An 18956-nucleotide genomic window follows, 5' to 3' on the forward strand; every position below is an offset into this window, starting at 1 on the left:
ATAAACTGTCTATATGCAGGCTACTTTCCAAATCAGAAAGAAATTTTTTTAAAAAGATGGAAAAGATGTAGACTAATTTAAACAAATGCTAAAAATTTAGCATATAGAAAATTCATAAAATATATCATTAAATACTTTTAAGATATTACAATAGAAACTTCTTATAATTGAGTTTTTGGCAGTTATAAGTGAAAATGGTTTAAGTGAATAAACATACGTGGTAGTCTCTCTTAAGTTTTTTTTTTTTAATAAAAGATTGAGACTTCATCAATTTTTGTTGTTTCTCTTCCCAGTAAGCCACTAACACTTCAGTTTCAGCTACATCATTTATGTTCCTTTCTGCAAGCACCTACAGACAGCTAGGATGGGTTATGTTTAAGGGAATTTTTAGAACAAGCTTAATGCCAGAATAGATAAGGTTGTCATTGTTTATTCAGATATTCACTCAATAAGAGAAGGTTTTTACATCCTGATATATGTGATTTACTTAAAGGGTTCCAGAAAATGTGTTTTTCCTCATTGAGGTTTTAAAAAATTGACTTCTAAATGTGGCTTACTGTTGTAGATCATTGTAAATCTGTCATATGAAATACTTTAAATATTTTTGAAAAACCTATGTTAAAAAATTGAAATCATTTTTTCTGAATTTAAATATTTATTTGGTGTTTTCAGATTTTGTTTGCAAGGTTAGTTTTTTTTAAATATATTGATACTTAACAGAGTAGTAGAGTGATGAATCATGTAATTTATAGATTATTTCTTTAGTGGGAGAATTAGAATGAGGATTGGAGAAGAGGCTATATTATAAAGGGCTGCTCCAGAAAATATAAAATTTAGGTACTAGTGTCTGAGTTAGATATCACTAGACAGAGACCATGGTTAAAATATTATCTTAAAGGGCTTAATTGAATTAAATAAAATGTGACTATTCTTTATCCCCCTAGAGATCTTAGTTTAAAATAGAACATATAGATTGCATGTCAGTATTACAAACCAAAAGCTCTAAAGCCTATCTAATCTAGCTTTCTTTCTGTTTAGTGATCATTATTTCATCTCTCTGTGACTGTCTAAGGTGTAAATTCAGTGCTTGCACCTCTTAGTATTTTAAGAGTCACTTCTTCCTCTAGTGGTTCTGAATTCATCTTAAGCTATATAAACTGTGTTTTAGACTCTACAAATTTTACTTTAACAACAGAGCCAATTTAATTGGTCTCTATTAATCAATATTAAGCTATTATAAGATGCTGAAAGATTTGTTTCAGATTTTAATATTTATATTAAATTGCATTTTTGGTTTCAGTTCTTTATCCTTCCCTGTATTTATGTACTTTGACACTAAACAGTGCTTTCCAACACTGTGGGAAACAACTCCACCCTGACTCTGGACTTGGCCATGTGACTTGCTTTGACACTAACAGTGCTTTCCAAGTGATGGTTAGGTGTGAAATTGACCAGAAGTTTGAAATATGCTTTCACAGTTGGGCTTGCTTACTCTTCCCCCTCTGCCATCACCATGAAGAGAACATGCTCAAGCTAGCTACTGGTCCCAGGGGGAGGAAGAAAGCCACTTGGAGTGGTACTGACTTGCCCCAGCCAAATCATCCAACCTCCAGACAAATAAATAAGCTCTACTGAAATCAGCCAACCCTAAGCTGTCCCTCAGATCTGTGAAAATAAATGACGGTTCTAAGCTACTAAAATTTAGAATAGTTTGTTACACAGCAATTTTGTGGCAATGGCTAATTAGTACACTGTTCTGGGAAATTTTATGATATTGTCATAAAGGCTATTTCTCTACATAATTATCAAGGCTCTAATCGTCTTCTGTTTATAAAAAATCATCACTTATAGAGTATCAATGTACTTTAGCTAACTATGTCACATTCACTGGATTCCACTTGTCTGAAAGCACAGGAAGAAAATCTACGTAAAAATACTCTGCTACCTTTAGGCGCATGCTTTACAAAATCTTCACATATAGAAGTACATGCTTAAATACTTGACATGTAATCTGAAGCAAAGGTCTCCAAACTGGAGTAAGAAAACCCTGATGGAGCACTAAAAGCATTTCGGGTTTGTGTAGAAACTTACAGATTTAAGAACATCAACTTTTAGGTCCTCAAATTTCATATGTAAGTTGATATACCTGACAGTGAAGCCTGAGGTATCATTCCAGTTCTCCTTTTCCACTTCAACTTTTTTTTTTAAGATTTTTTTCTTTTGATGTGGACCATTTTTAAAGTCCTTATTGAATTTGTTCCAGTATTGCTTCTGTTTCTTGTTTTGTTTTTTTGGCCACGAGGCATGTGGGGGTCTTAGCTCCCCGACCAGGGATCGAACCCGCACCCCCTGCATTGGAAGGTGAAGTCTTTTAATTTTTTTAAAATTAATTAATTAATTAATTAATTTGGCTGCATTGGGTCTTCATTGCTGTGCGTGGACTTTCTCTAGCTGCGGGGAGCAGGGCCTACTCTTCGTTGCAGTGTACAGGCTTCTCATTTTGGTGGCTTCTCTTGTTGTGGAGCACAGGCTCTAGGAGCGCGGGCTTCAGTAGTTGTGGCACTTGGGCTCAGTATTTGTGGCACGCAGGCTCTGGAGCGCAAGCTTCAGTAGTCGTGGCGCACGGGCTTAGTTGCTCCGCAGCATGTGAGATCTTCCTGGACCAGGGTTCGAACCTGTGTCCCCTACATTGGCAGGCAGATTCTTAACCACTGCGCCACCAGGGAAGTCCCCAGAAGGCAAAGTCTTAACCACTGGACTGCCAGGGAAGTCCCCATATTTCAACTTTTATAATAGCTTTTTTCTGTTTTACAAGAGAAAAACATATTTCTCATTATCATGAACCTTAACATCGTACATTTTACCAGGTTGTAAAACCCTCAGGATTAATCTGACAAAGGGATGTTTCTTCTAAATGTTACTAGAGTAACTTGCTGTCATTATTTGTCTTACAGGTATTTCTATTAAGAAACATGGCATTAGAAAAAGTATATTTTGTAATTTGAGTTATTTTACTTTAGGTATTTGTTGAGTAAGAGAGTGAAAGTGGGTGAAGTTTTTTTTTCTTTAAAGGACTTTTTTCTTCTTCTGAGTATTGTCAAAAAATGTATGCATTGTTCCTTATTCTCAAGCTCCATGGGAGCAAAACAAAGAAGCCATTAGCACCAAATATTGAACGTAGATCTTCTTACTTCAGTTGGACAAATAAACAGGTATAATTGATACTGGTCCATAGTCCATTATCTGTGATTTGAAAATCTAGAAAGCTCTGAATACCAAAAACTCATTTTCATTTGATGGCGTGATTAGATACAGAGCAGAGCTACTTATCTTTATATATCCTATTTCATGTAATTGTTCATAAGTTTTCCAGTAGAAATATTAATGTATTTGATTACAGAGTGTGGACATAGACCTTACTTGGAGTGTTGCATAATATGAAGCATATTTCCTTTCAAAGTCTGAAAAATTCAGAATTATGAAACTTATCTGCCCCAGGTGCTTGGGATAAGGGATTGTGTTTCTTCACATTTGATTTGATGTTAGTAAACCCGTTTTAGTACTTTGCAAAAATTCTGATTTTAAAGTACTCTTCATTACTAGGTAGCAAGGTAGATGGTTCTAGTTCTTTGTATTCAATAAAAAATTAAAGACTGGTCCAATAAGGATGTCAGATCATTAAAAATATTTTTGATAATAAGTGGCTGTGTGATTTTGGGCACAAACTTGGGATTTAAAAAATTGAATGACATTACTGTGAGGAAATTTTACATTTCTGACTATATCTATATAAATATATAAATGAACTATAGGAATAGAATTAATGCTGAACAGTAAGAATGGAATTCTAAGAATAGGTAATATTCATTTGTAGTTACCAGAACACAGTCAGTACAAAAGGCAGAGGGAGAGGGTGTGCCACAACCTGTATTTCTAATAAAATATTACTGTTTTTTTTTATCAATTGTATACTGATAATTTTAATAGTAACTCAAATGGAGAAAATATCTTACAATTAGAGCATTTTGGTCACAGAAAATTAAATTAATGTTTGTATTATATATCCTTTTTTCAAAGAAGAGAGAATGCTAAATAAGACTTAGCCTAAAAAGACAGTATAGGGCTTCCTTGGTGGCGCAGTGAGAGTCCACCTGCCGATGCAGGGGACACAGGTTCGTGCCCCGGTCTGGGAAGACCCCACATGCCGCGGAGCGGCTGGGCCCGTGAGCAATGACCGCGGAACCTGCGCGTCCGGAGCCTGTGCTCCACAACAGGAGAGGCCACAGCAGTGAGAGGCCCACGTACCGCAAAAAAAAAAAAGACAGTATAAAATCAATGGGATACATTTTATTTTGCAAGGGGAATGAAAATACAAATTCAAGGAAAAGATTATGTGAAGTTTTCCAGTCTTAAAGAATATCTTGTTTCTGTATATTTTTTAGTGGATGATGTTTGACATCAAATTACTGTGGTGTTTAGATTTCATTAGATATACTTAATTCATATTTTAAAATGTCATTTAAATATGTTATAAATGGCAAATGATGAAAAATTTTAAACATTGATTTAAAAATTTATGAGGGTATAGTTTTTTAGTATTCTTTTAGAAAAGAAATTAGAAGTCTGCTTGGTTAGTTAATTTTGGGATCTAATAGATAGATCATTGTAGGTGGCAGAGAATCAATGAGTGGCAATTACTAGTAAAAAATTAGGTACTAAATGCTTTAATTGTTAGATTAGTCTTTAAATGAGTTATTGCACAACATTAAATAAATTAAATATTTTAATTGTAAAGAAATATGTATTTTTATGATGTAAATCAAGGAGTTTTAGTAAGATGTGGATTTTTTCATAAATTCATGCATGAATCTGAAAACCTGAACTCTCTCAACTATTGTAGAACCATCTGTGGTTGTAGAAAGAAGTTCAGAATCTCAGAAACTTTTTTCCTTGCCTGTACATGTGCTGACTCTTGCTTGCTCATGTTCTCTAGTGCTCTCTCTCAACTCCCCTTACTTCTTTTTCTCTTTCCTTCTTTTTCTCTTCCATGAGAAATGTTACCCTCATCTTAAAAACAGAAAACACTATATGAGCTACAAAATTATAACTTTTCTTGACCCCTGCCTGTCAGAGAGCTGAAGTCACAAGGCAGGGTAACTGAATTCCAAGGAATGCCAAGCCCCTCCGAGGAAAGATAGGACATATGAACATTTTCACCATTTGCAGACCACAAGAGGAAGAAGTAGCCACCATAGAAGCTGGTAAGAAGAAATGAGCTAAAATGTTAACACATTCTTAAAGGCCAAGTGTGGGCTGGCATAGCAGTGTAGAATAATTAGAAGTCCAGAACAAAAGAGGAATGCACACTTACTCATAAGCTTTTCTCCATGACCCTCCACTGGCTGCTCACAGAATGAATGAGGCAAGACAGTAACCTGCATCAATGACAGTCAGAAATTCATGAAGTGATGAGTTCCTGATGAAAGACCAGCAGAAAATATCACCTTTTTCTCCAGACCCTCTTCTCATATCGAGCAGAAGCTTTAAGCTCTTAGGAGAGAAGCAGGAAAACTTCTTGGGCTCAGGATCCTGCATAATACAAAGCAGAGATCTACTACCACTGATTGAGTGGCATGAAAACTCTCTCTTGTCTAAGACCTGCCTCAGATGCTATGTAGAATTTGCCTGCCATGATGGTGAGGGGTTGGAAGGCTTAAGAAGCCCCATACCAGAAACTCAGGCATTTGCACCCTTCCTAGGACTCATGATGGAACAGAAGAACTGAGAACCCCTCTCCAAACAGAATCCTACCACCAGAAAAACAGAAGAGGTCCTCTACCACCAGGGGAGGGACAGTAACATAGAGAAAGACCCTCTCCTAGGCTCAGACATGCAGGAATTGTTGAAAAGTAGCAGTAGAGCAGGAATACTGAGAAGAGTTTCTCTTGCCCCAGGACTACACTAAGCACAAAGTGATGACAGTTCATTGCTGGAAAAATTTGAAGCCTGTGATGCACTTCACAACAGTGAGCTTAACAACCAAACCCAAAACTCAGCTCAACCACTGACTAAGTTAGTTGATTCCATCACACTAATGGCCTGACAGAAAAAGAGGTACTCATTTCCAGGCAGAAATACGGTTTACCTCAGAGTCTACTGTTCTATATATGATCTCTTACCTTTAATTTAAAAGTATGTGGTATACAAATAAGTAAGAATAAGCATCCTGTTGTCAAGACTCAAAGGACCCATTCGTTTTATAGATAACGCAGATGTTGGGGTATGAGACAGAAATTTTAAAATAAATGATTACATGTTAAAGGATCTAGTGGGAAAGATAAACAATGTGCTTGAAAAGATGAAGAATTTCACCTGAGAAATGCAAAGTATTTTTTAAAAGTGAAATGGAAATACTAGAAATACAAATCTTAATGTCGGAAACAAAGACTTCTTTGATGTGCTTATCAGCAGATTGGGTACAAACTAAGAACTAGATGAACTTGAAGATAGGTCAATAGAAATTATCCACAGTGAAACACAAAGAAAAGAGTGGGAGGGAAAGACAGAACACAGTAGCAAAGAGTTGCTGGACAATGTCAAACAGTCAAACATACTTGTAATTGGAGTTGTAAAAGCAGAAGGAAAGAAAAGGAAAGAAGAAATATTTGAAGAGATGAAGATCAAGAATTTTTCAAGATGGGTGAAAGATAACCAACCTTAGATACCAGAAGTTCACAGAACCTCAAACACGATAAAAACAAACAGACCAAAAATACCTAGATATATCATAGTCAGAATGTCCAAAACAAAGAGAAATCTTGAAGACAGAGAAACATACTGTGAAAGATAAAAGTTATAGCAACCTTCTCATTATAAACTATACAGACCAAAAACCAATGGACCCACCACACATTTAAAGTGCTAAAAAGTTTTTTTAACCCCTAATTCTATATCCAGCCAAAAAATCTTTTTTTACAAATAAAAACAAAGATTTTTCAAGCAACCAAAAAACTGTGGTTTAATTAACTCTGGAACTGTGATAAGTTTAAGATGTTAATAACCCTACCTGCATGGATGGATGGACAGATGGTTAGGTGGAGGATGGATGCATGGATACAAAAAGATGGTTCTATTCCAGATATAAATTGCAGAAAATAGAAACAAAAGCAGCCACTTGATTTTGTATAACTCTAGAATACTGAATTCTGAATAAAATATATTAGAAGACACATAATAGGGGTGTGTTAGTATTAGGAAGCTGTGGTCATTCTGGGTTGAAACATCTTGTGAGACCACCAGGTAAGTGATACTTAGCTGCACCCCGGATCCACAAATAGAATGTTATGATACTGATCAGCCTAAGCACAATGAACTTTGTAGTCTCCACTTTAATTACAGATCTGCTTATCCAATGTGTAACATATATCTAAAGATTTCTTATAGTCCCTAAAGGGAAAGTAAATAGTGATTAGAGGAACTAGACCATGTGCCATTAGAAAAAAAAAAATTACCCGCTCTATCACATTAATCAGGATACGGAATTCTTTTCATCAGAATTATATCATTGATTTATTAACTTCACAAACACTTATTTTAAAAATAACTTTGTATTTGTTACTATGTATACAAAAATAAATAATCCTACCCCTCAAGTTGTTACAGTTAGATAAGGCAGACAAGCAAATAAGTTATAGTATGTTGTAAAAAATAGCATTAGAATAGTGTTTTTACATTCTGAGACATATCAGTCTTTTTTGAGAAGCTGAAACATTATTCATGTCTGGGCCCTATCATAGACCTACTGAATTAGAATCTTCAGAGAGGAGACCAAGCATTTGTATTCTGAAATTGCTCCTTATATCATTTTCATGTGTACCCCTTCTGTCTTCTTCTGGGACAAGAATAACTATGCTAAAAATATTTACACGTTCCTGAATTGGTGGAACAAGAATTTGGAAATGCAGATGTAGGCTAAATAATGAAGACCCTTTATATGTCATAGTAAGAAAGCTGTTTTTGTCTGATGAACATAGCTGAATTAAAATACTAAGTCTCTGTTTTAATAGCATTTAGCAAAACATAAGGACCAAATCTGTCTAGTAAAAGAGAAAAGCCAAATTGTTTTTTGTTATGAACTGTTATTATTGAGATAATAGGATTCATTATGACTTTTTAAAAAGCATAAAGGAGGTCATTAAATAGACTGAACCCCAAATCTACATTATCTTTTGCACTTAAATTCTCCATTTTAGATTAGTTTTCAATCATTTACTTGCATGGAGTCTACCTATTATATTACTGCTATAGAAAGACACTTGCTATAGAAATAAACTTAATATAGAAATATACTTTATATTAATAAAAATACCCTGGGTTGGATGAAAGTACCTCTGGAAATGGAGGGACAGCTGTGAATTGCACCAGAAAAGTAGTTACTTGGCGTAGTGAAGGGTTAATCAGTCTTTTATTTTGAAACTTGCCTCAAATGGTTATACCAATTGAAGTAATAAAATTCTCAAAAGGGAGTTCTGGTTCTAACAGTGTGATAGACTAGATAAACTGAAAATCCTCTGCCAATAAACATTTTATTTATTTTACATAATCATTATTTTAGATAAAATATATAAAATATTATTTTAGATTCATAGCTTATAAAGTATGGAAATCACAAAGGGTCACAAACAAAGCAGAATATGAAAACCAGAGAAGTAAACATGTGAGCTGAAGTTATGTTGCCTGGTGGTAATGGAAAGTTGCTGGCCTCAGTAATCCAGAGACCTGGATATTGAAGAGTTAGTGGGGAGGGAACAGGTGGTGTGGACCTGGGAAGTGTGTACCTAGAGTGTTGTAATTGCCTATCTGTGTATCTACATGGGGAAATCTCCAGAAACTTTGTCTTAGCCTGGGCTCTGAGTGGTGGAGAGGAGCTGGACCCCTGAGAATTCTAACCACTGACTTCATGGCATAGGATGCTGCTTCTTCTTGCGCCCACCACAGAGAAACAGACAAAAGAAGAGAATTAAATCAAGAATTGAATAAAATACAAGGAGTGAAATCTTGTGAGCAAAGAAATTCATAAATGTGGGTAAATCTTAGCATTGACTGAATAAAACAACAACAACAGTAATAGAAAAATGAGACTAATTTGGATGTTTTAAAAAGATGGAAGTAAAAATTTGGACAAAGTGTAACCGAGGTTTTGGAGGAGTATTGATGAAATGGAAAACAATCTAAGGTTTTTGTATAATCTGTGTAACAATATTAATTAACTTTGTTCTTCAAGTCATACATTCATTCTACAATTTTAAGCATAATCATTAAAGAATAGAAATAGAATCTCTACTTCCAAACCTACAGTAGGAGAGAAAACTCAATCTGTATTAAAAAGAACTCAATCTATAGCATGCAGGAAACAAGGAAATGAAGAACCATAGAAAAAGCCAAGATAAAAAGTAAAAACTAAGGTGATGAGCATTAATCCAGATATCTGACTAATCTGAACCCAGTAAATTGAAACAGATTAAATTTACCAATTCAAAGACCAAATCCCCTGATTGGGTTATTTTATTAAAATTTTAAAAGTTTTCAGCTAAATGCTGTATAAAAACTATTTAGTTTTTTTTTCCCTTTGGTTCTTTCCTACTACCATTAATTTAGACAACCATTTTGTGAAAAGAGATTGAAGTAAAGCAGATCAGTAAAGACTGAAGCAAATTAATTCTCACAAAATAAATATTCACATATTTTTTCAGGTGGTTAGTTTGGCTATACATAAACTTAGCAAACTAGGAAATAATTTTCTACTACATTGAGGAAATAATTTTCTACTGCATTTTGAGTATGTATTTCAGTCTTTTATTTCTAGTGTGGGCATGCCCATTTTATATTTCTAAAGCCATTTAGATTTGCAAGACATTGCCTCTGAATTTAGATTTATGATGTTTGAATAATTTTATAAAAATCTAATTTTTAAAAAAATATCACCTCCTAAGCAGAAGAGGAAAACAGATCCTTAAATTTCCCTGGTAATTAGCACACATTTTATTATGTAGAGACTGATTCTAAAGAAGGCAAACTGCGAAACCAGGAAATTTTGCCCACATTTTGTGCTTATTTAATGTTTTATAAGCCACTGTGAATATTTTAGATTGTGTGGTTTATGTTTATCTGTAACCTACTACAGCAGTATGGTAATAAAACTATATATTCCACAAGTAATTCATTGTTTATACTTTCAGATGAATTCAAATAACAAACACAAACATTAAAACTTATCTATATGTGATACCTATTTTTCTGCGTTTCCAAGTGATAAAGCTTACAATGATATCATTGTTTAGCCACTACTGTCTATGTATAGAACATTGTACTGGGTCGTATTAGTGAGTATGAAGATTTAAACAATATGTTCCCTGTTGCCAGTCTAGTTTTAGAGACAGCACAAGAGAAACTCTTTTAGAGGAAACACATTTTCTTCCATCAGAGATCATTAAAACCAACAAATCATGAACATACACAAATAGATATTATTGAAAAAAATAGGTGTTATTGATATTTTGAACTGGATTTGGGAGTGGTCATAGTAGCGATTTGTAAAAGTATTTATTTGCCCATGAACTTTGGAAATAAGCATTAAAAATTAATTAATATACTCTCTCCCTACCATAAATAGAGATAAATTTGGGAAAAAATAAAGAAGTCATGTTTTCATAGTGATCAATAATAAAATTATTAATTTTTAAATTATGTCTCTTCATATTTCTCAAGAGTTGGCAGGTGGGAAGGAAAGCCACATGTAGGGAGAGAAGAGGCTTAGAAAAGGGCTCCTGTTCCTCCTTGGGCTCTAACCAGAGCAGCTCTTACTTTAGTCGGTTTTATATCCTGAGGTTCTAAGTAAGTTAAGCCAGGGAGGATATTATAAATGTTTCTGCTACTTTTTCTTAACTGAGATTTTGTTACTGTTTTTAATTTTGGGAAAATATATTGATACTTAACTGAGACTTCTTTTTAAAGACTTTTTTTTTTTTTTAGTACAGTTTTAGGTTCACACCAAAATTGAGAGGGAGATAACAGAGTTCCCCTATGCCTCCTGCCCTACCCATGCATAACCCCCAATTATCAATATCTCCCTCCAGAGTGGTACATTTGTTACAATTGATGAATATATATTGACACATCATAATCACCAGTTCACTTGTGGTATTGTACGTTCTGTGGATTTGGACAAATGTATTTATCATCATAGTATCATATAGAGTATTTTCACTGCTCTAAAAATCCTCTGTATTCTGCCTTTAAGAACCTGATCAAGCTTCTAGAAATAAATCTGACAAAATTATGGAGGACTCCTATGACTGGATCCTTCTGGAATTTTTAACTCTTAGACTTGTCCACACTGAGCCTTCAGCAATTCACCTGTTACAGTTCAAATTTTTATACCCAGATTCTGGTTCCCCATGGCAATTTCTCCTTGTGAGTCTCTGCTCTGATAAGCTATGACTCCCTGTATTTGCTTTTGTCTTTCCAATCTTTGTGTCAGCGGTTGACCTTGGCCCTCACCTCTCTTATGGATCCTAGAATAGTTGTTGATTTTTTAGTCTGTTTACCTTTTAGTTGTTGTTAGGATGGAGTGTTAACTTCTAAGCACCTTATGTGTAGAACTGGAAAACTTATTCGTTTGTTTTTAACTGCTGCTGATTTGATGATTGTGGCTTAATCTCTAATGTACAGATAGATAGTTGCTACTTCTGTGACACTAGGAGAATATCACAATTGCTTGTGCATCTTTTGCAGACTGGTAAGGAGGGGCGACTCATAAAGTAAAGTGAACATAATAGTGAGCTAAAGTTAATATGTCTTTCTAGGGTTTTATATACGGTAAAAAAATAAGCAATGACAGTTTCTGATTCTTTCTCAAATGATGAACAAAGATCTAACAACCAGATTCAGAGCTGGTGTTAAAAGCAAATGCTTCCAAAGTATTCCGTGTGCATTTGTATTATTTAACTTATACTTGCTTGATCTTTCTGTTTCCAAAGATTAGCTTTCTTTCAGATCTCTGAGGTGGTATGTTAGGATATCATCAAAGGCTTAAAGGAGGTAAAAATGATTAATTATTGTTTTTAAGAACAGTAATGATAGCTATATGAGATAAATATCAGTAACCAGTGGACCTGTGTGTTTTTTGTGGTTTTTTTTTTTTTTTTTTGCGGTACGCGGCCCTCTCATTGCTGTGGCCTCCCCCGTTGCGGAGCACAGGCTCTGGACGCGCAGGCTCAGCGGCCATGGCTCACGGACCCAGCTGCTCCGCGGCATGTGGGATCTTCCCGGACCGGGGCACGAACCTGTGTCCCCTGCATCGGCAGGCAGACTGTCAACCACTGCGCCACCAGGGAAGCCCGACCTGTGTGTTTTTAAATACTAAAGTTATTTGCCCTGCCTAAGGAAAGCTTTCTAAGGATTTCTCATCGCAACCCTATCTTGGTGATATCCCAAAGCTGGAACATTGAGAATTTTTATAAATTCTCAAGCATCTGGGAAACCTGAAAATAGTATCGAGGATTTTAAAAATTCAGTTTGATCTCTGATTGGCCATATTGTCTTCTTGCTTTTTGGAACACAGTCTAGGGTGGCTGTGTCATGAACTGTATTTAAAAACTTTGACTTATCAGTTATAGTTGGCTTATTCTTACTTTAGTAGAAGGTAATGAACTGTTCATTAAACATTAAGTTCAATAAGATATTTCTACACCTATTCCAGACAAATTATTTCCACCCTATTATTTTAGCATATCAGCAGTGATTACCTTATTAGTGGTGAAATTGTGTTTGTTTGGGTGTTTTGCTTTGTTTTGGTTTATTTTTTTTAGTATCCCTATAGGAAAATTATTCATTGTACTGGAAATTGTTCTTTCTTGGTATTCCTCTTCATGGTTTTACAAGTAGCATAGTTTGATTAAAAAATTAAAGAAAAAGAAACAGATTCTGTTTACATTGACAAGGCCATGGGGGCATTTAACTAAGCAATCAAATTTAGGACCACCAATGGAACAAACATTATATGCCTCCTGATGTGATGCAGTAGGAAGGACCATCAGTTTTATAGTAATCTTGTCAAAGCTATGTAATAAGAGCATAATAATGAGAAAACATTCAGATAAATTTAGACTTGTGGAACACTTTGCAAAACAACTAGCCTAGATGCTTCAAAAATAACAGTATTATGAAAATGTTATATATAAAATGACAGTCATAGAAACTAAATATAGTGTGTGACCCTTTAACAAAATTAAATAAATAGTTTTCAGGATATTTTTTAAACAGTTGGGATATTTGAATACAGAATATATATTAGGTTATATTCTCATGTCAATATTAATTTCTCGAGTATGACATATGATATTGTTGAAGAGTTTTCTTCTTTTTAGAAGGTGGGTGCTGACATTTTTATGGGTAAAGTATCCTGATATTTAAAACTTACTTTCAGATGGTTCAAGGGGAAAAAAAAGTACGTGTGCTTGTTTGTTTTTAGAAGGGAGAATAAAGCAAATTTTGTAAAATGCTTACAGTTGGTGAGTCTAGATTGAAAGGTACAAAGGTATTCATTGTATTATTCTTTCAACTTTTCTGCAGATTTGAAATTTTTCAAAGTAAAAAAGGGGAAAAGAAAAATAGAGATGGGATCATATACTATATCTTCAAATTATTAAGACTATTAGAATTATAGTGACACTTCAGAAAGACTTCCCTTTTATAAAGGAAAGAAAATTATTGAGGACTTAACCTACTTACCTAAATTATATCATAATATTGCTAAAGTATATGCACAAATGTACAACTGAAGATCACCTTTGTGTGTTCCTAGCTCTTAAAGCAACTATAAAGTCAAGTCAAATTCTAACTAAATACAATGAAAATATAAAACCAAAAAAAGAAAAGAAACCCAACATGATGACATAACAGTAACGTGATAGCTAGTATATATTTTGCTGCAGATAAATCGCACATGGTAAGCTGGTTCTGAGTACTGCAGTACAATTTCTTTTGAGGCTGCCATGTCTACAGAAACACCTGCATTTCTTACTCAGTCTCCACACTACTTTTCTCATTCCAGCTACTGAAAAATCTTTTTGCAGTACACAATGACATAATTTAACCTTTACTTATACCCCTATATCTTTTACATATTATATAACTTGAGAAATTAAAGACTTTACTATAATTAAAGTTATAAAATAACTTGAGAAATTAAAGACTTATTTTACTAAAATGTTTTTCAATTTTGAATTATTTACTGCAAGAGAGAAGTTTACTGTCTTTTACTGATAAATTTAACATGAGCACAGCGGATGAAGGAGGATTTTTTTCTTCCATATTTACTCTAACACATGCCGAACAGATTACAGCTATACATTTGTACTTCAACAGGATAAGCTGAATGCTGTCATTTGAGGTGATCACTTAGTGCAATTATAATAATAAACATAAACTGCAATGTGGGAATACTTTTCCATATAAGCAACAAAAATACTGGCAAATTTATAAAAAAGAACCAACATTATAATTATGGGAGCTTTGAAAACCAACAGCCTTGTTGTCACCAATGGGGTAAACACTGGTTTTGGAGCTTCTCAAAAATCCCTGTTTCCAGATCACTTTCACTATTTGACCTGACTTACAACTCACTAGAAAAGAAAAAGCTCCATTTGACCTGATTCAGAGTCTCCGTGGGAAAAGACCTGTACCCAGGGTATTGTTGAAAACAATCAGATGTAGTATCACAACTATCAAAGGCTGTGATACCAGTTGGGGCAAACAAGAGCAAAACAATTTTGAGGAAAAAGAAAAATTTGGAGGACTTTTTCTTCCCAATTTCAAAATTACAAAGCTGTAGTTATTAAGGCATTGTTGTACTGGCAGAAGAGTAGACATCTGTGGATCAGTTGATTAGAATTAAGAATCCAAAAGAAAATCCTTATTTATAGTCCATTCATTTTCAACAGAGGTGCCAAAGCGATTCATTGGGGAAAATGTCTGTTCTCAAATGATACTGGGACAACTGGATTCATATCCATCCACATGCAAAAAGATGACCTAAGGCCTTTATTTCACACCATACACACAGAAATTAACTTAAAATTGATCACAGATTTAAACGTAAGAACCAAAACAATAAAGCTGTTAGAAAAAAATAGAAAAATCTTTAAGACCTTGGATTAGTCAGTTTTCGTATTTGCAACACCAAGAGTGTGTTCTATGAAAGAAAAAAAGATAAATTGGACCTTATCAAAGTTCAAAACTTCTGTACTTATCTAAAAAGATAAGCAACAGAAAGGTTGAAAATATTTGCAAAACACGTTTCATATGTGTTTCCAAAACTTTCAAAGAACTCAAGTAAAGGAATTGGAACCATCATGTATTGCTGGTGGGAATGTGAAATGGTAGAGTGACCAGTCTGTCAGTTTCTTAAAAAGTTAAACACAGAATTATCACGTGACACAGTAATTACACTTTTCAGATGTCTACCTGAGACCTAAATAAATGTCCATGCAAAGATTTGAATGTGATTGTTTATAGCAGCATTATTCACAATAACCAAAAAATGGAAACAAATATCCATAAACTGGTGAGTGGACAGACAAGATGTGGTATATCCATGCAATGGATACTGTTCAGCAATAGAAAATAGTAAACTGCTGACACATGTTAAAACATGGATGGACTGCAAAAACATGTAAAGTGTAAGAAGCCATCCATACATAAAAGTCACATATTGTATGATTTCATTTATATAAAGTGTTCAGAAAAGGCAAACGTATAGAGGTAAAATATGGTGGTTGCCTAGGTGGTGGGTGGTAAATGTGCATGAGGGATCTTATTGGGATGAAGAAAATGTTCTAAAACTGATTTATGGTGTTGGTTGCACCACTGAGTAACGTTACTAAAAATCATTTAATTATGTACTTAGAGTGAGTAGATTTTTATTATATGTAAAATATGTCTCAAGAAAGTGTATTTTAAAAAGCAAATGGGAGGAATAAAATTATATTTCATTTTGTTTAACCAGAAACCTAAAATGTTTACATTACTTTTATAAAGCCATCAAAATGTAAGGATACGTTAAAAATTTTCCAGTTATTTTGAATCCTTAATACTGTTTCTAGAGCCAGGATCTCAAGAAATATCAGTGGAACTCCCTTTCAGACTGACTTTGGCATATGTATATACACTTTTTTACACAACCGTAGTCTCCTAGATTCAAAACAGAAAACCTGCTGTATCTTCTTATCTTTGAAAATGAGTCATTGCCCTTAGTTTTCTGACTGTTATAGGTGGGATATTGTTTCTTAAACATTTGATGAAAAACACCCAAACCAGTTAAAATAAGCTTTGCCTTCCATTTCTTCATTTACTACATTTTTCTCTTTTTGTTTGTTTTGTTTTATTTTAGATCACTGTGTTCACTACTATGATCTTCGTAACACTAAACAGCCAATCATGGTATTCAAAGGACACCGAAAAGCAGTCTCTTATGCAAAGTTTGTGAGTGGTGAGGAAATTGTCTCTGCGTGAGTATTACCCTTTTCAGAAGTTGAGCTTATTTAACATGCCATCATTTACCAGTTTGTAATGTCACTGTAGGTTTTGTGAAGACTAACACTGTGGTATATGCACTTTTTCTTAAATAGTAAATTTTTATAACTTGTCTAATTAAAATACATGTATATCCTAGTCTGTATTGCTCACTTTTATATGTTATTTGTGAATAAAATCCAGATGATACTATTTTTTAATGTTGCCCCCTTAAACATTTGAACTTCAGATTGGATTTCAGCCCCTGCTCCTTAAACAGAGAGAAGCAATATAGTTGATGCAGTAGAATGAGAAGTGTTTTATTTATTTAAGACCACTAATATGTTATTATATATTTATCTATATTGCAGTATAGTAGTGTCATTTTTGGTTTTCAACAATATTTGGTTGACTTTCATGATTCCATGTTATTTGGTCTCCCAATGATTTCGTGGTGAGTTTTAAATATATTTTGAAGAGAACTTTCTAAATGTGACTGCTTACACCTGACAAATATCCTTTGAGAAGCCTTCTCAACTAGAGAATCATGAAATAAGCTTTTAGTTGTCTTTTGTTTTGTTGAAGGAAACAAGATGTCAACCAGGTAAATAAATCTCAATTGCTAAAATACTGTTGAGTAAGCTTTTCTACTGAGACAGTCCCTTCTTTCTGTTATCCATATCATTGTTCTCTTTATTTTGTATTATTCTAGTAAATACCCATTCTCAGTCTCCTTTTTTTCATACATATTATTTCTTCTCAAGCCTAATTGTACATTGTTTTCTTTCTTTCACATAGTTTCTAATATCTCTTAGGAGATTATTAATGCCAGTGCCTTATACTTGGGATCTCCCACCACATCTGCCTCCATACTGGTTGCTCTAGATAAGAACTTGGTAATTTGAGTTGATTTAACAAGGTAATTTGAATTGAGTTACAAAAAGGGAAAAAAAGAAAGTGAGAGCTGAGCTTTCTAAGAGGAGTTAATAGAGGAAATTAGTTCACAAATCTAAATTAAGTGGTAACCAGTCAAAAAGTATCCCATCTTTAGGAGTAATAATGGGCAGTAAATTAAATTTTTATTCAGATTCAAATATGAATGATAGATTATACGTTAAAAGTATTTTTCTTAAATTTCAGACTTATAAGTGTTGAATCAATTAGTTTGATTTCAACTAGTTGAAGTATATGTATACTTAATTGTATAAATTGGAAAATCTTAGTTGACCTTTTTAATGCAGATTTGTAGTTTGTATATTCACCAGTCTTTTTTCCTTCTTAGTTTTTATAAATCATGATGATTTTCCTCTTGGACATATTTGTGTTAGAAGTATGTAAGACATTTACCCACAAGTATGTTTGGAAATATTAAAAAGTAATATTAAACTATATACATATTGCTGCAGCCTCTGAATTCTTGGACTGTGACACACACACACACACACACACACACACACACACACATATAAAGGGATTTTCAATGCAGTATTGTTGAGCAAAAACCAAATTTAAAACAACATAAATGTCAGAAATTCCCTGGCAGTCCAGTGGTTAGCACTCCGCGCTTCTACTGCTGGGGCCTGGGTTCAATCCCAGGTTGGGGAGCTAAGATCCCACAAGCCACATGGCGTGGCCAAAAAAAAAACAAAAGAAACAACATAAATATCTAAGAATAGATGTTATGTTGAAAAATGATGAGAAGCAATAGAGAAGTGTTTGGAGTGTAGCCTCTGAGATAAGACAGTTTCGATCTTGGCTCTACTATTTACTAGCTGTGGTACCTTGAAAATATCCTTAACCTTCTAAATCTGTTTCCTCACCTCTGAAATGGAGCTAATAATACTACTTATGTTGTGAATCTCTGAATAAAATAATCTATGTAAAACATTTAGCGTGGTGCCCTATTCTGTGAATGTTAGAGCAAGAGAAAGGATGATTTATTGTGTAGTCATTAATAAAGATATAGAAACATATTTATTTTACATAAACAATGTAAAACAAATTGTTGAACAAGCAAGAAGCACTTTACAAAATAATATGTGTTGTTATGATCCAATTTTTGTAACAAAAAGTCAGAAGAAAACAAAAACTTGATATTTTATTCAAATCCTAAGACTGTCTTTGTGTGATAGGATTAGCAGTGATTTTTATATTCAATTATTTTTTGATTAATAGCTGCATTTGCATATTATTTTATTAAGATAACCATTCAACCATTCATAGTATTCCACCCCTATAGGTACAACTAAGCTGTGAAAATATCAATAGTTTATATTCAGTATACTAATATAATTCAACAGTTGAAAAGTAAATCAAATCAACTGGAACAACTGAAATTAAGCACAACTGCCAATAGAGCTCTCTTGTTGTTTGATGGTGATGGT

At 33.9% G+C, this 18956-nt stretch overlaps 1 protein-coding gene across 4 annotated transcripts in view; it reads left to right on the top strand.

The window, feature by feature from the left end:
* Window positions 1-18956, top strand: part of COP1 (COP1 E3 ubiquitin ligase) — a 229072-nt gene that overhangs the window by 143361 nt on the left and 66755 nt on the right. For all 4 annotated transcript variants that reach the window (XM_007451361.1, XM_007451363.1, XM_007451362.1 and 1 more), the window contains one exon: window positions 16451-16568. In XM_007451361.1, coding sequence (XP_007451423.1) covers window positions 16451-16568 — 118 coding nt within the window. The remainder of the gene's footprint in view (window positions 1-16450; window positions 16569-18956) is intronic.

This window comes from Lipotes vexillifer, unplaced genomic scaffold, assembly GCF_000442215.2.
Source record: "Lipotes vexillifer unplaced genomic scaffold, Lipotes_vexillifer_v1.1 scaffold1113, whole genome shotgun sequence".
In the NCBI taxonomy this organism is placed as follows: domain Eukaryota; kingdom Metazoa; phylum Chordata; class Mammalia; order Artiodactyla; family Lipotidae; genus Lipotes; species Lipotes vexillifer.